The sequence below is a fragment of the Sturnus vulgaris genome, chromosome 26 (assembly GCF_052056855.1).
Source record: "Sturnus vulgaris isolate bStuVul1 chromosome 26, bStuVul1.hap1, whole genome shotgun sequence".
NCBI classification, from domain to species: domain Eukaryota; kingdom Metazoa; phylum Chordata; class Aves; order Passeriformes; family Sturnidae; genus Sturnus; species Sturnus vulgaris.
In genome coordinates this window covers 4,109,344-4,132,970 of record NC_142268.1, presented here as the reverse complement: position 1 = coordinate 4,132,970, position 23,627 = coordinate 4,109,344, and the positions used below count along the sequence as shown (strand labels likewise).

At 46.9% G+C, this 23,627-nt stretch overlaps 1 protein-coding gene across 8 annotated transcripts in view; it reads left to right on the top strand.

Moving 5' to 3' along the window:
* DOT1L (DOT1 like histone lysine methyltransferase) overlaps nucleotides 1-23,627 on the top strand; it is a 77,657-nt gene that overhangs the window by 21,149 nt on the left and 32,881 nt on the right. For 7 of the 8 annotated variants that reach the window (XM_014884389.2, XM_088179208.1, XM_088179207.1 and 4 more), the window contains exons 4-11: nucleotides 484-547; nucleotides 2,943-3,171; nucleotides 4,719-4,813; nucleotides 7,385-7,447; nucleotides 15,187-15,242; nucleotides 17,899-17,978; nucleotides 19,501-19,569; nucleotides 22,634-22,740. In XM_014884389.2, the coding sequence (XP_014739875.1) occupies nucleotides 484-547; nucleotides 2,943-3,171; nucleotides 4,719-4,813; nucleotides 7,385-7,447; nucleotides 15,187-15,242; nucleotides 17,899-17,978; nucleotides 19,501-19,569; nucleotides 22,634-22,740 (763 nt within the window). The remainder of the gene's footprint in view (nucleotides 1-483; nucleotides 548-2,942; nucleotides 3,172-4,718; nucleotides 4,814-7,384; nucleotides 7,448-15,186; nucleotides 15,243-17,898; nucleotides 17,979-19,500; nucleotides 19,570-22,633; nucleotides 22,741-23,627) is intronic. The other variant, XM_088179205.1, reaches the window with a different exon arrangement.

Below are 23,627 nucleotides of genomic sequence, written 5' to 3'. Positions count from 1 at the left end.
GGCTGACCATAATCCAGCCAGCCCATGGAGCAATCTCCAGGCTTTCCTGATGGGTGATGTTTCAGGCTGTGTTCTGGCTCTGTCTGCATTTTCAGTCCCAGAATGAATTTCTGGAAAAGCATCTGCTTGTCTCAGGACTGATTATTGTGGAGAGATGATAGCAAAAAGGAGAAAAATGAACAGACCTCTTAAATTTCTGCTTAGCTGAAAATACAGAGAAGAGGTTCTAAAAATACAGAACTTTACCAGGAAAAGGGCTGTATTCAAAGTATGACTTATAATAAAGGAACTAATATTATTTGTCATGTACTCCTGGTCTACTGAGGATTTTATTTAAAGGAAACAAAGTCTTTAATCTATGTATGTAATTACATATTCTGAGAAAAACAAACCCTGAATACCTACTAGGCAAGAGAACGAAAAAACCCAAGGTTTTACCTTCAAACCTGCCTGTTTTGAGCTGCCCCTGTGTTCTCCCCCCAGCTTTGAGAGCATGCAGAGACTGTGTGACAAGTACAACCGAGCCATTGACAGCATCCACCAGTTGGTAAGTCTTGAATTTGGGCCCCACCCTGGTTTTTGGGCACTGAATTTGGGCCCCACCCTGGTTTTTGGGCACTGAATTTGGGGCCTGCCCTGGTTTTGGGGCACTGAATTTGGGCCCTGCCAGGGTTTTTGGGCATTGAATTTGGGCCCTGCCAGGGTTTTTTGTGCCACATTTGAATTCAGGATTCAGAGACTGACTCAGTGCTGCATTATACCCATCAGAATATCCAGCACTTCCAGTTTTTGGGGGGCTTGAGCTTGGTATTAAAATTCCTTTCCTGATCACACCTGGGCAGTCAAGGAGTTAGTATTGGAGGGACATTCTTACAGAAAGAAAAGGAATTAAACATCAGTTTTTGTTCCCAAATTCAGAGCTGTTGCTCTTCCTTGTGCACTTCTGGCTCTGTTATTTTGGCACTTGGAAATAGCTGACTTGCCTTTAGGGGGAAGGAAAGGTTTATCTGCATTTAACACAGGGATTTCTCATATAGATTGACTTTTACACAGGGAAATCTGTGACTTATGGGTACTTAAATAATCCATATGAACTCTCCTGTGTGTTGTGGAAGTGATCCATGGCTTAGGAATTTCCTTGCCACAGTTCAGCTGCTCTGGCCTGTGGGATCACTGGCTAAAGTAGAATGTAATCTCTATCCAGGCCAATTTAATGAGTTTTTGGTTCTCTTACCCCCAGAAAAGGTTGAACTGGAGGAAGCAAAACATGAACAATGAATAATGTTCCTATTCTGCTTAATTTGAAAGCATAGCTGGATTTCTTTCTCTGCTGTACATATGGGAATTATTTGAGATATGCAGTATTATGGCAGCAAGCCTTTTTTGCTGGGATTTTCTTAAATTTTTGGGCCTTAAAAACTTGTGCTTATTTGGACTCGGCCACCTTCATGTCTATGTTGGTTAATAGCCAAATATTGGCAGCTATTCAGCATTTGCAGTTGCTATCTGAACTGGCAAACCTGATGGGTTTAATTTTTTCCTTCTCATCTGAATCTCACAGGAATGTTTAGGAGGGGTCCTGGAATTGCCCTTTTTTTGTTTGTTTTTATCAAAGGGAGAGGTAGACATTTTTAAAACTTAACAACTTATTTTTCTGAAGAAGAAAGGAAGCTTGATTTCCATCTCTTTCCTGCCACTCCTGTCTGAATGCATCTGATCTCTCTCATGTGACAGCTCCTGGAGCAAAATTAATCTTTCTTGTGTTGTCAACATCAGTTCAGAGGGGATAGCAAAGAAAAAAGGAGTGAACAGACCTTTACACCCACCCCAACTCCAACTCCTTTACACCTCAAATTCAGTGTTGTGCTTTACATTGCCAATTGTTTCTTGCATTTCTTTAAATTCCCCTTCATCACCTGTGAAATTACCTGTTAATAGAGGTGTGACAAAGTGCAGAGGAACTGCTGGTGTGCAATTTCTGCAGTATCAGACTGGTTTGAGTTGGGAGGGACTTTAAAGCCCACCCAGTGCCACCCCTGCCATGGCAGGGACACCTTCCACTGTCCCAGGCTGCTCCAAGCCCCAATGTCCAACCTGGCCTGGGACACTGCCAGGGATAATAACCACAGAAAAAGAGGTTTTCACGAACACCAGGCCAACATCGACCACTTCTCAGTAAGGAATGAGGTGGCACAAGATAATTTCCCTCTTCTGGAGAGTTCCCAATATGAAGAACACAATAAAAAAGCCCTGTGGATTTTTTTCTGTCACTCTCACAAAGACTACAGAGGGAAGGAAAGCTTCCACAGGGAATGCCAAAAACTGGACCTGGACAGAATTCCAGGCTGGTTTGGGCTGGAAGGACATTAAAGCTCATCCAGTGGCACCCCTGCCATGGCAGGGACACCTTCCACTGTCCCAGGCTGCTCTAAGCTCCAAGGCCAGGTTGGACATTGGGCTTGGAGCAGCCTGGGACAGTGGAAGGTGTCCCTGCCATGGCAGGGGTGGCACTGGATGGGCTTTCAAGTCCCTCCCAACTCCAGGGGCAGCCACAGCTGCTCTGGGCACCCTGTGCCAGCCCTGCCCACCCTCCCAGGGAACAATTCCTGCCCAATATCCCATCCAGCCCTGCCCTCTGGCAGTGGAAGCCATTCCCTGTGTCCTGTCCCTCTATGCCTTGTCCCCAGTCCCTCTCCAGCTCTCCTGGAGCCCCTTTAGGCCCTGCAAGGGGCTCTCAGCTCTCCCTGGATCCTTCTCCTCTCCAGGTGAGCACCCCCAGCTCTCCCAGCCTGGCTCCACTTCTGTTCATTGTTTTTAAGCAGCACCTGCAGCCCGAGCTGAGGGAGAGGCTCTGGGAGGGGACTGTCCCTCACCCTCAGCTGGCTTTGGTGGCAGTTCTTGTCCCCGTGTGGGCTCACAGGCTGTCCCTGGTGTCCCTGCAGTGGAAGGGGACGACGCAGCCCATGAAGCTGAACACGCGGCCGTCCAACGGGCTGCTGCGGCACATCCTGCAGCAGGTGTACAACCACTCTGTCACCGACCCCGAGAAACTCAACAACTACGAGCCCTTCTCCCCTGAGGTGTACGGAGAAACCTCCTTTGACTTGGTGGCCCAAATGATTGATGAGATTAAAATGACTGAGGATGATTTGTTCGTTGACTTGGGCAGTGGTAAGTGGCCAATAACTCCTTTTTCTCTTCTTTTTTTTTTTTTCTTTGTGCTTTAAAATCCCCCATATTTGGGAAGTAACCCAGGACTAGGGGTTGTGTTACAGGATAAGCATCTTTTCTAGAAAATCCCCAAAGATGCTCCTGCTTTTTATGTCAGGATTAAATGGACCAAACTAAACACCCCAGACCTCTCTTCTGGTGGCAGTGAAATATCAGCCTGCAATGCAATAAACCCTTGTTACAAACCCCTTTGTTTGTGTTGGTGTTCTTGGATACACTTGTGAAGAAGAAGCAATGTTAAAAATGATGTTTGACCCATAAAGTTGCATTCCTAAGGATTCATCTGTTTTCAGTGGATTTGCTTTATGCCCTTGGTATCTGAAAATGGGATTTCTTGACCCTTCCCATGTGAAACACTTGGTGTGGAATCTGAAAATGAAGGTTTTTTACCTCTGACTTGTCAGTGTGTCAAAAAAAGCTTTTATAGTCTACTTGAACAGTTGTGAAACCCCACCAAACCTAACCCACAACTGCAACAGTTGAGTTTTAAAAGGAAATGGATGTGTCTAGTTGGTGAGGAAACCAGGTATGACTCAAGCACATGTGCAACACAGATACTGAGTAAGAAGATGTTCTTTTTCTTGGTAAAATCTGGTTTGGGACAGGAAAGGAGTAATAAGAATTTCCCCTCTTGCTTGATGTGTTCTGAAGTTTTAACACATTTAAACACAAACAAGTGTGTCTGGTCTAGGACTTCTTGCCAAAAATATGTTTTGTAAAAAATATTATATTTTAAAATTGAGAGTATATTTTAAATATTAAAGTTATGCATAAATTTTCTATATTTATATATGTTATACATAGTAAAAGAATAGATTGTAGAATAATTAAATATGAAATGATATACTATTAAAAAGTATATAATAATATATTAACATATATTATAAAATTTTAAAATATAATATATATAAAATAAAATAATATCTAGAATATATATAGAATAACAGAATAGAATCATATATAAATATATACATACAGGCTCTTCAGTGATTTTCTTACCCCTGCTTCCTCTGTCAGTGGGACTGACTGAAATTTCCTGTCGGGGCCTGATGTTCAGATGAGACCTTTAGAAAGACATCAGAGCTGAGAAACTCTTTTCCATCTGGAGGGAAACAAAATCTCCATAGATTCTCACAATTGTTTGTCCAGGAAGGTTGGAGAAGATCATATCTGGGGCCCTGGGTCACAGGCCCATGTCAGATCCTTTACTCTGCTCTCCCCAGAAATAAATCAGGTTTCAATCAGGTTTAAATCAGGTTTCAGTCAGGTTTCAATCAGGTTTCTTGCTCTGATCTTGGGGCTGAGCAGCCCCAGGGGAGTGGGGATGCCTTTGGGAATGGCTCAGTGGGAATTCCAGCTGGGAATGGCAGATCCTGGCAGCTCAAAGTGCCCTCAGTCCCTCAGCTCAGCTGCTGGTTTTGTGTGCACTTTGCTCTGGAAGCTTCTCTCCCTGGAGGTGCTCTCAGCTCTGGGTTTTGTTCCTGCAGGTGTGGGGCAGGTGGTGCTTCAAGTGGCTGCAGCCACAAACTGCAAACATCACTATGGAGTGGAGAAAGCTGATATTCCAGCCAAGTATGCCGAGGTGAGTGAGCCTGGCTGTGCTGCCCTGCCTGCTCTGCTGCAGGAAAAGCAGATTTTCAGACCTGCTGCATTTTTACTGCTCAAATCAGCCAGTCCTGGAGCAATGAAATATCAACCTGCAATGCAAGGATGTGCTTGGAGGAAGAAATGTGTCCAGTCTGGAGTGTTCAGAAGGAGCATTGGCATCTTTCTAGAGCCCTGAAAATTCTTTTAACAATAATACCAGGGCTTGTTCAAAAGGGAGTGCAGTATAAGCTTCACCCAAATACCTACAGTCATTCCATATCTGGAATGGTTCTATTGCAGCTCCCAGAGGCCACAGGATGCAGCAAATTCAGGAATAAATTCACCAAACAATTAGTTCTTAAATATTTTAAAGGCCATGTGTCTGCCTGTGGTGGTGATGCCTCTTTTTCAGTTATTAAACCACCAGAAGTTCCTCCTGAGGCCTGTGCTGGGTGTCTGGTGTGTAACTGCTTAGTGAGGAAAACCATAAAATGGCCTGAAGCTGAAGGAGGGGAGATTTAAATTAGAGATTAGGAAGGAATTCTTGCCTGGGAGGGTGGCACAGGGTGCCCAGAGCAGCTGTGGCTGCCCCTGGATCCCTGGCAGTGCCCAAGGCCAGGCTGGACATTGGGATTGGAGCAGCCTGGGACAGTGGGAGGAATTAAATGATATTTAAGGTCCCTTCCAACCCAAACCATTCTGTGGTTGTTTGATGGTGTTTAGTCAGGGTTTTTTAGTCAGGTTTCTTTACATTTCTGATTCTGTGCCAGTGGGGCACACACAGATGAGTTCAAGGCAAACCTGGGAGGCCACAAGCACACAGGGAAGGGCAGTCATGTCTTCCCACAAGAGGTTTGCTTCCTTCAGTAGCCTGAACAGAAATTGATCCCTCTCAATTGTCAAAGCACAGATTCGGCCTGAACAGGCTGGAAAATTATCCTTCATGGAGGGAGGGAAGAAATAAATCTCCTTGATCCTTCTTTTCAGTGATGTGGGCAAAAATGCATAAACACAGTGGTGAGGATGATCAGGCAAGGACCTAAAAATCAACTTTGTTTCCCCTACCAGAACTGGGTGGAAGTTTCTACCTGGAGGGCTCTGCAGTTCCTCTGTGTGAACATCCTGGTTTCATTTTGGAGCATTTACAAGGCCAGGAATCCCCTCTGTGTTTACCATTAAAGATCAGCTTTATAAGGAAAAGTGAAATTCTCACTTTCACTAATACCCCTTCCTGTCACTGTGCAAACAGGGCTTCAGTGAAAACAACAAACAAAAGAATGACCCACAAATGGAGAATTGGGGGTAGTGACTGCTGGGGTACCTCCAGTGTCACAAGTCTTCCATGAGATTACTGGGTGAACAAAATGTTCTGCATTATTTCCCTGGTTAAATCCAGTTTAACAAGCAAGGAGCTGCTGCAGTGTCAGAGTGTGTGAAGCTGCCTTGCGCCTCTGTTAGGGCCAGTTTTCCTCCAAATATTTATGGAAGAAGTTGGGTTGAGTTTCCAGTTGAATTGGCTGTAGCACATCTCTGGGTACCATGGTGATAGTGCCCAGATAATAGATGGACATATAGATTTGAAAAGCTTCACCTAAAGTGCAAGAATGATACAGATTTGTTTTAGTGAAGTTGTCTTAATAAATTAAAATGTAAGTTCATACATGAAAATACTGGGGATTTTTGAGTTACCTTGCTCAGTTTTGCAGTGCTTTTGAGCATAAAACATGCCTGTCAACACACACAGTTTTGTTGAGCTGCTGAACCATCAGCTTGAGTTGTCAGTGGGATCAGAATTTCTGCTGGGCTTCTCACACAGAATCCCAGAATAGTTGGTGTTGGAAGGGACCTCTGGCAGGGTCACCTGGAGCAGGCAGCACAAGAATGTGTCCAGGTGTGTTTGGAATGTCTCCAGGGATGGAGACTTACCTCCAAATTTGAGCCAAATCCTAAAGATCATCTGGGGCCAGGCTGCTGGAAAGGTGGTGATGGGGACTGAGCTGTCTGGATATGGGATTTTGTTCTTTTCTCCCTTCTTTGGACAATGGAAAACAGCAGAGCCCTCCCTCTTCTGCAGCCCTGCTGTGTTTGGGTGCAGTTTGAAGCACTCCCAGTTGCTGTGGGAAGCAGGATTCTCCTTCTGGGGTGTTTTACCTCTGCTGCTTTCTGCCTCCTCAGTGACCCCAGACCTGGCTTTGCTCCCTGGGCTTAGGCTGGGCTGTACCCACCCCCCCATTATGGGATTATGCACCACAACTTAATGCTGGGCTATTTTTAGTGCTGGGCACTGTAAGGGCTTTTCTTAGGACATGGAACTTCCATGGCAAGGGAGGGGGAAGATGCCAGCTTTGCCTTGGCCCTAAGGAAGTGAGGGTTTGGTTTTTTAAGGAAACTAAACAGCAGGAGCTCTGTATCTGCCTGTCCTTGGAATGTTAATGGCAAAAAACCTCCAACCAGACAGAATTCTTGGGGATCAGTGAGTGCTTCAGAGCTGTGTCTCCATTGCTTTGATGGAATTGGAAATCTGAGATGTCCTAATAGCTGGTTTTGGTTTTCCTCCCTCTTGCAGACGATGGACAGAGAGTTCAGAAAATGGATGAAATGGTATGGGAAGAAACATGCAGAATACACAGTGAGTGAAACTCAGCTGCACATCGGGATCCACACTCACTTGCAGAGTTTGTAAAGTCCCCTCCAGCCTGTCCTCAGCCACCAGCAGTTGAGCCACAGCTGCTTCCTTCCTCTTGTCTTGATCCTGGGCATGGTGGTTCCAACATATCCTCCCAGACCCCTCTCTTTGTCTTGCCTGATATGGGGCATGGTGTTATTGGGAGCACTTCCAGGTCTTTCCAGAAACTCTTGGAAGATTTATTGTTCTAAAATGTTCTTCTGAGTGGGGATGCCATGAGTTTTCTGTTTGTGTTAAATCCCCTTTCCCTTTTTCCCTCCCTCTCTCCATGGACTGGGGTTTTTGCCAGATGTGGCAGCTCCTCCTTGGGGCTCTGCACTCTCCTGCTGGAAAAAAAAGCTGAAGCTTTAGTTCTGCAGGCAGGGGAAGGTGTGGCCACCTGGATCCAGTTCTGGAGGGGATGGGGAGGTTCTGGATGGATGGAGATTGGAGCAGGAAGTTCCAGGAGCAGTTGTCAGGCTGAGTGGTTCTTAGGGGAGGGTGGTGGGAGGTTAGTTCTGGTTTGGAAGGGTTTGGAATTGGGTGCTCTGAGGGTGGAGCTGGAGCTGGAGGAGTACAGGGGTCATCATGGGGGATCTTCCTGCCCGTGGCAAGGGTTGTGTTGGAATTCCTTTATCTTCCTCCTGATGTTTATTTATGTCTGAGGATGTTTTGCACTCCTAAGATGGTGTGAGACCTGCAAATCCATGCACTATCCTGTTCCATTCCTTCCCTTTTCCCTTTCTTCCCCTTTGTAATTGTCATTAAGAAAATCTGCTCCCTGCTTAATCACTTTCAGTCAGGAAATGGATGTACAATAGGGACCCACTGGGAGTTTTGAAAACACATCTATTTCTGCTTCTGCCACTTATGGTCATGAGTGGATCAGGGATATTCCCAAATATCCCAGGGAAGCTGGGTCACTGCTCAGAGGTGGCAGCTGGGGTCATGTGCCCTGCATCCAGGTGTGAGCAAGGACTGGGGAACTGCTCCTTCCCTTCCCTGGTGTGCAGAGCCAGCCCTGCCATGTCCCTGGCACGGTGTGACCCCCGTGGCTTCAGCACTGAGGGATCAATGGCAGGCTGGAGCTGACCAGCCTTTATTTCCCAGTTTTCTGTCTGCTGGGATCCTGGGTGCCCTCCTGCTGTAGTGAAGCTGCTCCAGCTCTCCCTTTGAGAAGGTGATGGTCCCACCTGCCCCTAACACTTCCCTCCTGGAATTCCTGGCCTGGATAGAAGAATTCCCTTCCAGGGGATGTTGGGGGACTGGTCTGCAGCAGGATTGATAATTCCTTCCTGCTGTGGAAGCACTGGGAATGCTTTACTTTTCCTGAAGTGGCCATATGGCATTTTTCCATTGTGTCACTCAGCTGGCATGACATGAAAGGAGTTGTTCCTGAGGATGCTCTGCTTCTGAGCTGGGTAATTTAAGGAATAGGAGAGGAACTTGGACTAAAATATTGGAAGCATATTGCTTGCCTTAGGCAGCATTTCCATATTGAGCATTCCAAGTGACAGAGTCTGGTGCTATATTGAAACAAAGCTATTTATTTTTGCCAGGTTCTTTGGCTTTTATAACTCTGTTTTCTGCAGTGTTTAGAGTAAAATTTCCCTGAATATGCACTCTGGGGTTTTTTTTTTTTTGGGAAGAGTTAAACACTTGCAGCACTTCTTGACTGAAGGAAAGTTGGTTTCCTGTCACCTTGGAGTGATGCTTGAACACGGATTTTGGGCTTTTACAGTAGATACACAGGGCAGATTTTATTTAGTTTTTATTCATCAAACAGCTTTTACCAGGCAGTTTATTTTCTTTAGGAACTCCTTAGCAGCATCTGCTGTAGGTGACTGTTAAACACAGAGCAGACTTGCTCATGATGCAGCTGGAGGACACAGGAAGATGTGGAATGGGAAGCCCAGCATCTTTGTCTTTCTGGAAAACAGCTTTGTCCCTGCAAAATGCTTTGTGAGGTCCCAAAATTCCAAATGTTGGAGACAAAATAAGCACAAATTGAAATAATCTGTCATCAGCAGAGCTCAACTGGTGAATTCCACTGCAGTGTTACAGGCAGTTATATGAAAAATCAGTGTTTTGAGAAGAATGAAGTGCTGGAGGAGGGGAGGGCTTGGCAGGAGTTCAGTGGGAAGAATCTCAGATCCCACCTGCAGCTCTGCCTGAACTTTGTGGATGGTGGCTCTGTCTTGCTGTAAAATTAAAAACTGTGATACATAAGGCAGCAATAAATCCTGGAGCTGGGTTTTTGGGTTAGTTTAACAGCCAAGATCCCAGTACAGTTAGAGATTTCCAATTCAAATGGATTTTGAGCTCTCCCTGGAAAGTGATCTGCTGAAAAGTTGCCTTTAGCAGTGTGTTCCATGCTTGTTTGGGTTTGTGCACCTCAACAGTTCCTTCTTACTTGGGAAATTATTAAATCTGTAGCTTTTCACCATCTCCAGCCTTCCCACCTGGTACAATCTTAATGAGAAATATTTTCTGTCCTTTTTGCCTTTTGCAGCAGTCCAAGGGACTCAGAACCTCTTGATGTTTTTGTAACCTGCCCCAAATCCTCCCAACAGGATTTTTTCAGATTACCATTAAAAGAAAGTTTTTAGGAATGTAAACAAACAAACAAACAACCCTCAAAAATCTCCAAAAAATAAACTTATGTTTGAGAACCCTTGGACAGAAGGGCAGACACTGTTACCTCACCAAATTGTTCTGCAGCCTTCAAATTCACCTTCTGGCCTTCCCCATTGGATTGTTCTTGTTTCTGCTGGAAGTACTGAGCTTGGACTTGAATTCTGGAGAGCAAGGCCCAGTGCCAACATGTAAAATAAACCCTGATTATCCAGGTGTATTTCGACCCTATTTTGTCCACAATTATATAAAAAAAATCCCTCTTGAGCAATGTTTCCACACAAAATTGCAGCCTCAGTTGTTCTGTAGTCACTTGGTGATGAAAGCACATTGAACTTCCCCAGCTGCAGGTGGCAAAGTGTCCTGGGGGTGTTGGATGCCCAAGGCTGCAGAGCCACAGCTGGATCATCCCTGCAGCTGGAGAGGGGGAAAATCCAGGTGGGGCATGAGAGGAGTGGCAGGAATTTGCTCCTCGTCCTTTTGCCTTGAGGGCTCCTGATCTCCAGGTGTTGTTGGTCACTGAGTCTCATAATCCTCTTAAATGAATATTTACATCCCCTGCTCTGCTTGGGAATGTGCAATTCCTGCTTATTTGGGGAAAATCAGATTCTTTGCTGCTCTTGTCTCCTGCATTCCAAGGAAAGGATCTTCCTCCCCTAGAGCTTTTCATCATCATCATCTGCTTCAGCTTTTTGGACTAGAATGTCTCACTTCCAGCCTCTGTGCCAGCTCCTGTTATCTGCTGCTTTCTCTTCCCATGGAACTGAGAAGTTTCCAAGATTAACTTTACCCCACTCTTTTAGAGTAAACTTGTCTGAAGGAAGCAGGAGATTTTGGGAAGGTCATTAGGCCTGGCTAATTAGAGAGTCTTTCTTGGGGAATTCCTGCATATGTGCAGCCATCAAATTAAAAACCCAGCATGGCAATTAAGAGGCAGATGGGTTTTCATGGTTTCTAACAGTAAATATCCTCATGTGGCCTCAGAATTGGAGCCAGCTCAGGTATCTGGGGCAGGAGGCTGGGATTGCTGAGCAGCACAAAGTGCTTCTCTTCCTGGGCTCCCCTTGGAGAAAGTTTTCAGTATTTTTGGGGTTTTGTTGAGTTCTCAGTGCCTGGGACCTGTAGGTGACTGTTAAACACAGAGCAGACTTGCTCATGATGGGCCTGGAGGACACAGGAAGATGTGGAATGGAAAGCCAGGCATCTTTGTCTTTCTGGAAAACAGCTTTGTCCCTGCAAAATGCTTTGTGAGGTCCCAAAATTCCAAATATTGGAGACAAAATAAGCACAACTTGAAGGATCCCAGGCTGAGCTCAGGGCAGCTGGCAGTGGGTGCAGTCCCACTTTGGACTCTGCTGAGAACCAGGATTAGTTTTGTGTTTATTTACTCAGGGTTGTTATAACAGAATTCCTGCCCTGCTCTCCATAAAAGCTTCCTTTAGCAGGAGGTGGCAATGACTATCACACCAAGAGCAGGAAGCAGCTCAGCATTCCTCAGGGTGGGATTTGGGCTGCATGGAGGCCTCTGTCTGCTCCCAGGAAACCCCAGGAGCTTCTGGTGGCTGGAGGTGGTTCAGCCCTGAGGCTCAGGGGTGATTTTTGGGCATGGATCAGTGCCAGCCTGGCTCTGTGGCTTGCAGGTGTCTCCCTGAATCTGGGCTGCCTTTCTGCCTGCTTTTCCTGTTCTGAGCAGGGCAGGCAGTTGTGTGGGAGTTCCAGTGCCCAGCAGCTGCTTTGTGACGGTGCCTGACATCACCTGTACCTCAGAGCTTCCTGCCGGGAGTGCTCTCAGGGAAGGATGAGGCAGCTGTTTGTTTGCCCCCAGCTGTTTGCCCCCAGCTGTTTGCCCCCCGGTATTTGCACTGCCCCATTTCAGCAGGAAATTTGCTGTTTTGGCATTTGAAAAGCCCTCCAAACGTCCCCTGTGGCTTTGAAATGATGCCACATTTTAGAGGTTTGGATTCGTGCCTCTGGTTATTTTTGAAAAGAACAGGGACCTAAAAATAGCCATGTGTACTTTTCCAGGCAGAAATGCTGGGTTTTTGGGAGCCAAGTGTTTGCACGGAGGCGGCTGGAATGAGGATCCTGCCTGTGAATTGATGGCTCTGTGGAGTTAGCAGAGGCCTCCCTGCCCAGCACTGGGGTGACAATCCAGCCCTCCTCCACAGCACAGGGGCCTGACCTCCCCACATCCCTGCTCTGCTCCGTGATGAACTCACACCCTCTGTGTACCTCTGGCTGCCTCCCCTGGGCTGGGACCTGCTGCTTTCCATCCAGTTGCAGGAAGAATTACAGGAATCAGATGCTGCTGAGTGTATTCCTGCAGTGTCTGTTTGAAAAACCTGAATAAAAACCTGGTCTGGCTTCTAAATTTAGAAGCAATGCAGGCAGCAGCTCTGGAGGCGATTTTGCTGAGCTAATTATCCTGTTAGATAAAGCATCTCCTGCATTGTCTAATCAGATGAAAATATCTGTGTTACAGATGGTCCCTTCCATTCATTATTCACTAAGGAGATTAGGTTTCTGGGAGAGGAGGAACAGGATGAGGGAGGGGACAGTGGAGGAAGAGATTGAGTGTGGCCCTGTGGCTGTCACTGTGGATGTGTCCCCTTGTCCCTGAGTGACCAGCATGGACCAGTTCTGCTGGTTCAGCAGCTGCTGCCCTGGGGCAGGGATTCATCAGAACTTCCCAGTTCTTCTTTCACTCTCAAAATTACTGCAAACCACCGAGCTGAGTGGGATTTTGGGGAGATTTTTTTGGGATTCTCAGTGTCAGTTGATGGGTAAAGAGCTCCTTTTATTGATCACTGCCCCAGCACAGGGGGTGAGGAGCTGCTTGCAGGGGTCAGGCAGCTCAGTCCCTGTTAGAGGGGAGCATCCAGGAATCACTCCCTTGCTTCCAGAGGAAAAAAATAACCCATTTCTCCCAGCCACAGTTAGTAATCTGATTATTTCTGTACTCCAGTGTTTTTCCTGGTGAAGTTTTCCCTTGATTCTTGGCTAAGCAGGAGCTGGGGAAGCAGAGCCACACAAAAATAGATGTGTTTAAGCTGGGCTGTGGTTCATTTGAATTGTTAAATGGCTCTGGCTTGCAAAGTATTCATCTTCCATGGGTGATATCAGGTTAAAACCTGGAGATTTTGGTTATAAGTGCTCTTCTAACCACATAGACAGGGCAAACACACAGTGAAACTGGACCCAAGTGAGGCCTAACAGCCACTTAGGTTGGATTTCAAGACCTTTATATGAAGTTTAGCATTTCAAAATCGTTTCATGTTACACTGGTTCTCTGTTCCCTTGCACACTGTGGTGTTTGTGGTTCCTGGTTTTCCCAATGTTTTTCTTTCCCTGTTAGTGTAGGAAAACCCTGTGGAGATTTCAGAAACTTTTGGTGTGGAGGATGCCATAGAGAAGCTGACTTGCAAAAATGGTTATAAAATAAACAGAGTTGCCTGTCATGTGGGTTTTCTTTGACTTTGCCTTGGTTACTCAACCATGGAACTGTTCACTACAAGAAAAGATAAGGCTGAGACAAAATTACCTCTTAAAATCAGTCTAGAGATGGTGTCCACATATAGACATCCAGAAAAAATCTTTCTTTATATGAGATGAGGAAAACTCTTCCTAGAACTCTTTTTGATGTTAAGTCTCTGGTTTGGACTCTGACAGTGCCCAGCAAGATGTCCTTGGGTTGGATCTTTGAGTTCAGCTTCCAGTTTATCCTTTGTTTTTATTACAGCAGGGATGTCAAAGGTGCTTCCCCTCCCAGCAGGTGGGAGATCACAGGTGGTAATTATTCTGGTTTAACTCTGATTTCAGCCCAGCTGGTGGAACAGGTATTTCTCAATAACTTGAGCTAATCTTACCTGCTCTGCTCAGTTTCTAGCATTTAAAGTTCTTGGTCTCTTGCCCAAGAGCTCTGTCCACTTTTCTCAGCCCTCTTGTGGAGCAGCAGGACATTTTGGTGCTTTCCCCCTTCCTTTCCTCCTGGGAGCAGCCCCATTCCTGTTGGCACCTGTGGCTTTGTCCTTCACGGTGGCTCAGGCAGGTTTGTCACCTCCTCTGTGTCCCTGAGTGCCACCAGGCCCTGGAGCTCCCTTTGGATGTTCCCAGGCTGAGGCAGCCCTGGGGGATGGAAGCTGTTCCAGTGCCTGCACTGCAGTGCTGGCACTTTGGAGTTGTCACAAAGGAGAATTAGTGCTGCCATGTGAAATCCTCACTCCTTCCCATACAGAGAAATCAGTGCAGGAAAAGGATCCTCAGCAGTCACTGCCTTGCTTTGGTGTTCCTGAGGTTCTGGCACAAACCATCATCTTCAAAGGGTGTCAGCAGCATTCATTACAGAGTTACACCTCATTTCTTCTCTCCTCCTATCTTTGTCCTCCAACCCTCCTGCCTGACTTGTGGCACAGCAGAAGAGTGTGTGGCCCATGGGCTCTTCTCTCATTCCCAAAACACAACTGAGAAAACATCAGTGTGTGCATGAGCTCTGTGCTCACCTGGGACTTGATGTGGTGTCATCAGAAAGGTGCTCCACGAGCCACTGAAGTCATAACTGTATTTCTTTTCAAACAAGGCCTTTATGTTACTTCATTTCCAACTTGAAAGTGTTAGAAGTGCTCAGGGTTTATATTTAGCACCACAACAATCAGATTCTTGTTTGTGCAGTGCAGCAGGAGCCTGAATTGAGACCAGGGCTCCCAGCAGGAGCTGTTCCCAATCCATGCTCAGCTCCCTCTGCTGAGGGGGGATCACCAGCCCTGGGGGCCTTCATGGGGCATTTGCTGCTCAGTTTTGCAATGAGTGCCAGCACTTCTGGCTTCTCCATGGAGCAGCCAGAGCCCCTTCCCTGTTCTTCCCAAGGGTGGGAGCAGGGAGGGAGAAGCCTCTGGGATGTGAGGAATGAGCAGGGTCAGCTGTCCCTGCTCCACCCCTGGGTTTCCAAAAGGTTTCCTTTGTCCCACGTTGTGGGATCAGGGAGCTGGAGCAGCCTTTGTCCCTCTCTGAAGGGAGCAGGAGGGAACCCTGTTAACCCCTCTGTGTTTCTGTGTTCTTTGTCTTGTTTGAAGCTGGAAAGAGGTGACTTCCTCTCAGAAGAATGGAGAGAGAGGATTGCAAACACAAGGTACAGTACAGCAACTGAATGCTGCTTTCTGAGCTGGATATTTGGGAGTTTGTATAATGGAAATTGGGAGGCTGGCCAGCTTTTTATATAGAATTTCCATAGCAAATACCCAAAGTCCATCTGCCAACTCTTACACTGGCCTCTTAAGATTCTGTTTTCTGACTAGAAGAATGGCTTTGAGTGCATGTCCCATGATATTCCATACAAGGGTGTATCCAAGATAAATTCTGGTTTATAAGAGGAGCACAAATCTTCATTTGTTTTACATATCCCTGTAGTTTGTGTCAGGGATTCTGGCAAAACCCTCATTCTTTTGGCTATTGGGGCACACAGGCTCACTTTCTAATAAAAAGGAAAAGACCCAAGTGAGTTTATTTCAACTTAAATTGAAAGTTCATTTAAACTAATTGTCTTGAAGATTTATTTATGTGGAGAACTGCACCAGAGGGTTGGGTTCCTTTCTGAAGGAGCAGAAAGGGAGTAAATTTGTTAAAAGCAATAAAAGTCGTCTGTATTTTTAAAGCTTTGCATTCTTTCAGCCTTATGGGTAGAAAAAAACCTCTTTATTTTTATATGACCTTCTGGGCCACCCTGTTATGTGGGGGAATGGAAGGCAGTTGTCAAAGGGAGCTCTGAAAGCCTTCAGAGTTGTGGCAATTTCTGGATTGCTCCCAAAGCTCTGGTTTTGAGAGGCTGGAGGAGGCGTCTGCCAGGCTGGTGATCCTGCAGGATTCTGTCCCTCACTTTCTTCTGGAGGTGCCTTTTAATTTGTGGACAGACTGGTCCCAGCCTTGCAGCACACTTGGGTTTGGCTTTGGTGCTTGTTATTCCAAGTGCACACTCCTCTGCTGCCTGGGCAACTTTCCTCGGAATTAATTTCAATTTTTAGAGAAATTTTTGGCTGCAGGAGCTGTGCAGGACTGCACCCAGAAGTGCTGGGAGATGTTTGGTTTGTGTGGCATGGCACTCACTGTGTGTCTCAGTGCTGCTCCACCTTGCTGGGGTGCAGGATTGGGGAATTCTGGAATGGTTTGGGTTGGAAGGGACCTTAAATTTCATCCAGTGCCACCTCTCATGGGCAGGGACACGTTCCTGGATCTCAGGCCCTGTTCAGTCTGGCCTTGGACACTTGCAGGGATGGGGCTGGTACCAGGACATGGCTCCCTGTGTATTTATTCCAGGGGATCCCTGTGTCTGTGGCTTGGCAAAACCTCCTGGAATGAGGGCTGAGCCCAAGGGGGATTCAGGGTTCCTGTGCCCTGCATGCACAGGATTCTGTGCCAGAGTGAACACTATAAAAACACATCTGCAGGCTCTGGCTTTTTCCCTTCCTCTCCTGGATATTTTCTAGTCCCATTAATATGTTTGGCTCTTTTGCAAGGTCTTTTTTTTTTTGGCACATGAGAAAGAGGAGGAAGAAACCCCTGCTAGCTTTACTTGCCAGGCAGGGTTTCCCAAATTTCCAAGAGCAAGGCGTAGCAAGAATAATTTTTTTTTTCCCTTGGTGCATAAACATTTTTTTCATTCGTGGTTTTTAATAGCTTTGACTGCTGCTCTTAAACTCTGTGTCCTTGTTGAACACGTTTCATGTGTGGAGGCACTGGGAAGGGAGTTTTCCAGAAAAGAAATCTGTTCTTCATGTGGGAACAATAGGCCAGGATGGCTTTTACACTTCATAGAATCCTGGAATATCCTGAGTGGGAAGGGACCCTCAGGGATGATGAGTGCAGCCCCTGTCCCTGCACAGACCCCCCAACAATCCCACCCTGAGCATCCCTGAGAGCGCTGTCCAAACGCTCCTGGAGCTCTGGCAGCCTTGGGGCCGGGACCATTCCCTGGGGAGCCTGGGCAGTGCCCAGCACCCTCGGGGGGAAGAACCTTGCCCTGAGCTCCATGCCAAGCCCTGACATGTTCATTCAGCAGGGAGCTCAGCCAAGAGGTGTTGAGGACTCTTTTTGCAGCCTGGTAATAAATGAGCACCAGGCTGATTAGACCTTAAACTAAAGGAGTGTTTCTTCTTTAATCTGTGGCATGTTCTGTTTCTTTCCCAAGCCCTTTAATCATTTGTGAGATTCTACCTCTGTGCAGATTTCTTTGTTTCCATATGATTGTTTTTTTCCAGGAACACCCTCCTCCCCTCATTGAAATTCCTAACCCAGAAAAAGCTGCAACTCCTGTGTTGTGGGTAGGGCTGAAGTGCTGGGTTTAGGACAGGGAAGATGTGCTAAGATGTCACTGTCTTCTGGCATTACCAGGAATTTGGAGCTGGAAGAGAAACAGATTGCCCAGAGCATCTGTGGCTGCCCCTGGATCCCTGGCAGTGTCCAAGGCCAGGTTGGACATTGGGATTGGAGCAGCCTGGGACAGTGGAAGGTGTCCCTGCCATGGCAGGGGTGGCACTGGATGAGCTTTAAGGTTCCTCCCAACCCAAACCATTTTATGATTCTAAAATACATTTTGATATTTTGCTGTAATATTTCAAGTCTCCATCAAAGGGCTGAAGTGCTGAGTGTTGCTCTCCATGTGCTGGGTTGCAGGAGCTGTAGAGGTGGGGACAGTCAGGTTTGTCCATGGCTGGGAAGGCTCCAGGTGGCTGTGGTGTGACTGGGGGTCCTTGTGGGGTGTTCCTGGCTCTAACTGGATCCTTGCTTTGCAGTGTTATTTTTGTGAATAACTTTGCCTTCGGGCCTGAGGTGGATCACCAGCTGAAGGAGCGCTTTGCCAACATGAAGGAAGGTAACTCACACTGGAAATGCTTTTCACTGGGTTTCCTGATTCCTGTGGGAGCTGGGGTGGGAGAGGGGCTCAGTTCCAGCTGGCAAAGCCAGGCCCTGGGCTTTGTTCTGTGCCTTGGGGCCAAGTGTCTGCACCACAGTGGGATTCTCCACCTTTGTGTGTGCCCAGACCTGCCTGGCTCCTTGGAGCATCCCCTCTGCTGGGGACACTGGAGCAGGATTGGGGTGGGAGGAGCTGCTGGTCTGTCCTTCTCTCATTTGGGAGCCCACAAAACAGCCAAGGCCAAACTTCCTGGATCTCTGGAAGTGCCCAAGGCCAGGCTGGACAGAGCCTGGAGCAGCCTGGGACAGTGGGAGGTGTCCCTGGCAGAGGGTGGCACTGGGTGAGCTCTAAAGTCCTTCCAACCCAAAGCATTCCATGATTCTTGACTGCAGAGGCACAGCTTTGGAAGGCCAGTCTGTAATTCCACACAGAATTCACTTCCTGCCTTGTCCTGCTCAGAGCTGTCACACTCAGTGCTGGCTCTTCATGCTGGAGTCCCCATCCCTGGAAATGCTCCAGACCTCTGGGGATGTGGCCCTGGGGACAGGGTTTAGTGGTGAGCATGGTGGTGCTGCTGCTTGATGGTTGGACTTGATGGTCTTTGAAGTCCTTTCCAACCTTAATGGTTCCACAATTCCATAAAAACAGGGCCACTGCCACTGGATGCTCCTGAGAAGCCACAGTGCAGCCTGGGGACACCACTAACCCCATCATGGTCTCCCCTTTGCCCTGGGTGTCTTTTCTTTGCTCTTAGCCACTGGGACAAGTAACAGTTTTGCTTGGTTGTGGCAGAAATGACAGAAATAACAATTTCTGAAAAGAAAAATGTGTGGTGTGAACAAAGCAGCTGTGACTTCCCATGGCACAGCTTTGTGCTGAAATAAGTAATGTGACTTTTGGACTCTGCTGCAAACCATAAAACCCCAAAACTTAAGCTGTTTTCTTTAATTTAACTGGATTATATTTTAGTTTTCAAACTTGTTTAATGGTGGCTTGAGAGCAGTGGGAAGGTGGGGATGGTTCAAAAATCCTTTGCAATGATGAGATCTGATTCCTCTTTCCAGACTGTGCTTCAGGCTCTGCTCAATGACCCCAAATACCCATGAAATGGAGATTAGTGGCCTCTAAATAAAAGGGCTTTGGGGGCTTGTGTATAAAAGATCCCAAGTAGGAAGGAGATAATTGAAATTTCTTTAGATTGCCACTGAGAATTAACATGCTCTTTTTTTCCCCATGTGTTTCAAATCTGTCATTTTAAAGCAATCCTTGAGGTGTCACCTGGCAGGAATCATAGATTGGCTTTCTTGGGGCTGTCAGAATGAGAATTAAGGGATTTATTTCCTTTTTAATGCTATACAAGGGGCAGTTTTATAGGACTGCTCTTTAGGGCTCTGTACTGGGTTATATTTAATAAGTAGTTACTTCTAGAACAAATAATAGAGCTGACTGTGCTCTTTTTTTTTTTTTCTCCTTTTTCCAGGTGGGAGAATTGTGTCCTCAAAACCTTTTGCACCTCTAAATTTTAGAATTAACAGTCGAAACTTGAGTGGTATGATTGCCCTTTTTATTGTTCATTACAGTTGTGGATATTCATTATCTGAAAATGTCTGGGGGGTGTTACTGCTGTTAAGATTTGTTCAAGTAGAAAATGCAGTTGGATTATTAGGGCACATCAAGTGACAGGTACCTAAAATCAATCTAAAAAACCCCACCCAAGAGAGGAGCAGACACTTTTTATGGGGTTTGTGCTGCTGTGTTTTGCTGTTGGTTCCATCAATGTGTCCCTGGCTGGGCAACTTTAGAGCTGAAGAGAAATCAGGAGTTCAAGGGTGATTGAAAAGAGCTGCTGTGACTCACAGGGGAGTTCTTACACCCTAAATCCAGGCAGGTAAATCCCACCAGTCAGGATTCCTGAGGCTTAGAGGTTCAGGGAGAGCTGGGGGTGCTCACCTGGAGAGGAGAAGGATCCAGGGAGAGCTGAGAGCCCCTTGCAGGGCCTAAAGGGGCTCCAGGAGAGCTGGAGAGGGACTGGGGACAAGGGATGGAGGGACAGGACACAGGGAATGGCTTCGACTGCCAGAGGGCAGGGCTGGATGGGATATTGGGAAGGAATTGTTCCCTGGGAGGGTGGGCAGGGCTGGCACAGGGTGCCCAGAGCAGCTGTGGCTGCCCCTGGATCCCTGGCAGTGTCCCAGGCCAGGCTGGACATTGGGATTGGAGCAGCCTGGGACAGTGGAAGGTGTCCCTGCCATGGCAGGGGTGACACTGGATGGGCTCTGAGGTCTCTCCCAACCCAAAGCATTCCAAGATTCTGTGAAATGTCCCACTTTGAACATCTCCTGTGCTGTGCATTGAGCAAACAAACCTCTCCCAGACACACCCAGGCCCTGGGACTGGTTTATTGCCAATACAGGGTCGTGTTTTCCTTCTGCTCTGAACACGCCAGACTTGATGTTTGGCAGCATTGTCAAGGCCATGAGCTGCAGTTTAAGGAGGTTTTGGGACATTCCATGGTGTTGGTTATGCTTTTGACCTTTTTCAGACTTTTATTGTTGAAACTGGGGTGTCTGTGCAGAAGTTGGACTGACATTCTTTGTAGGTTCCTTCCAGTTCAGATTACTCTATGAAATTTCTCAAGCAAAAGAGCAGTCCAAGCTGGGCTTTACATGTATTTGCTGTTTCCAGTGCTAAATTTTCCCTAAATTAAATCCCCCTCATTCCCTCCCTGTGCAAACGTGGGGAGCAACTCACTGAGTTCCAAATCTCAAGCTGTGCTGTCTAATTTTGGCCTAAAGTGCTTTTGCAGAATAGTAATTTTTGGAGTGTCATGAAGTAAATTTTGCCTTTGGGAGTTATTTTTAAGCTGGAATTCTTGTGGATGTCCCACACATGAGGTACCCAAACCTGCACTTTTCTTCCTTGTTTGAAATTCTGTTCTGGAGCCTCTGGTGGTTTGGAACCCTACTGATCTTTGGGTGGTGGACTGCCAATTCTTTGGAGACCTGGACTTGAAAATAAAAGGGAAAAACGGTGGAATGGTGCTCCTGGAGCCCCTCAAGCCTCGAGAGAGCTGGGATCAGGCTGTCAGTTTGCTAATGAGGCAAAGCTTGGGCCCTCCAGAACCCACCAGAGCTTGAGGAAATTCAAGAATGCACTTGGGGAGGTTTCAATTAAACCTGCCCACTAAAATACAGGGCTTTGGCCTCTCAAGCCTTTTCTTTCCTGCATTCTTCCCATTCCCTTCTGTCTCTGCTCCATTTGGGAGGCTGAGGCCAGCATGTGCTGCTCTTTCACCTCAGAACAGCCCTGCCTGTCACTGCCAGTGGAGCCAGATCTTCATCCCATCCAGTTCTCACCCCAGCATGGGTTCATTGGAAATGTTTTCTAGAATGCTGAAGTCTCAGATCCCAGCTGATATTTAATCCTGAATGGAAATGCTGATGTTAAAATTATATTGGAATGATTAATTGGGGTTTGGATGGGTGAGAGATTTAGCAAAAGGAGAGCCAACAGCTTCCATCAATAAGAAACTTCCAGGGATTCAGATAAAAAGCCATGAAAAAATATTACCTTTGCATTCTACTAACAGGGAGAATTGTGTGAATAAATTTGAGGGCTTAATCTTTTTCTGAGACCATATTATGTTTGGGAAATATCAACATCAAATGAGCTTGTGTGGGATGTGCTGGGCCTGGGGCTTGTTCCAGTGGCCTGTTCCAAGTGACACTTCCAGGGAAATGCCATCCATGGCCAATATCCTGCACATGGAACAGGGAATGGCACTGCTGTGCTGCCTTTGTGCTGCCCCACAAGGTTTTTCATAATACTTTTATTCATTAAGGCTTTTTTTTGGTGCCTGAGCATGACTTGAGTCATGTCTCACCTGTCTGTCAAATACTCTGATGTTGAGTGTGAGCACTTCAATAATTTATACAAAACACTGGCAAAGATCAAGCTTTAAGAAGGAGGCACCAGTTCCCTCAACACCACTTTTGTCCTTAGTAGTTCCATCTGTAGGAAGAAGTGGAAATGTGGAAAGAGTTGGGACAAATGAAAACAAGTACTAAAATGTGGTTAAAATAGTGGTTGAGGTTGCTGAGTCCCAAACCTTGCTTTTGGCCTCTTCTGTGTTATTTGTGTTTAATTAGAAACGTCCCATAATTTCTCCTGCAGCCCTGCCACTCACTCAGTGGTTGTGAGAATGTTAAAGGCACATCCCATAGCTATTAATCCTGGAGAACAAAACAAATATAGACAAGAAAACAAACCCAAACCATGTTTGTGCCCAGTCCAAATGTGGGGCAGCTGCAGCTGACAGGGGCTGGGCTGGTGCCATTCTGGGACTGTTCAGTTCAGTGCTGTCACACACATGTGTTGTTCCTTGGAAAAGTCGTGTGGGACACAGCTCTGTTGGCCAGAAGTGAGGAGCTCACTCTGGGCTGCCTGGCTGCAAGGTTCATGTCCCACATGTTTGCTTCCTGTGGGGTGCACGTAGCAGGACAGGAAGAAATTCCCTCCAAACTGCCAGCAATGTTTTCCTGTAGGATCTGCAAACCACATTTCTGTGTTGGTGCCTGGCTGCTCTGAGCTGAGCTTTCCCTCTCCTCCCACAGATATTGGCACTATCATGAGGGTTGTGGAGCTGTCACCACTGAAGGGCTCCGTGTCCTGGACGGGGAAACCAGTCTCCTACTACCTGCACACCATTGACAGAACCATAGTGAGTACCAGGGCTGCCATGGGGCCAGGAGCCTCTGCCCTGCTCCAGGCACCTCTGCCCAGCCCCACATCCTTCTGCTTTGCACCTGTGCTCCTGTCCCTTTGTGCATTTACACACCTGAGTGTGCAAACCCCTCTGGCTGCTCCAGGGCAGCGATTCCCAGCCCCAGATCCTTCTGCTTTGCACTTGTGTTTGTGTCCCTTTGTGCATTTACACACCTGAATGTGGAAAACCCCTCTGGCTGCTCCAGAGCAGCATTTTCCAGCTCTGGATCCCTCTGCCTGGGACTTGTGTTCCTGTCCCTTTATGGATTTACACACCTGAGTGTGCAAACCCCTCTGGCTGCTCCAGGCACCATTGCCCAGCCCCAGATCCTTCTGCTTTGCACTTGTGTTTGTGCCCCTTTGTGCATTTACACACCTGAGTTTGCAGCCCTCTCTGGCTGCTCCAGGGCAGCATTTCCCAGCTCTGGATCCCTCTGCCTGGGCCTTGTGTTCTTGTCCCTTTGTGGATTTACAAACCTGAGTGTGCAAGCCCCCTCTGGCTGCTCCAGGGTTCCACACACCCTGGGGTTAAGGGCAGGGTTGATTTACTGAAACTGCAGAGATTCACTGATAAAATTCCTTCTACAGCTCCTCAGAATTGAGGTCTGCTCTAATTTCCTCACAGAGGAAAGACTCAGTGGGGCTTTTGTTCTTCTGTGCTGCAGCCCATTTCATTCAGTCATATTCAACCAGTAAATCTCAATTTTAGTAAAATTCTCAGCTGCTGTAGAAGCAGCCCAAGCTCCATAACAATGGTTATGCATTCACTTTTTTTTTTAATTAAAGAAAACAAAACAGAAAACCCAAAAACTAACCAACAACAATAAAAAACCCTAATAAAAG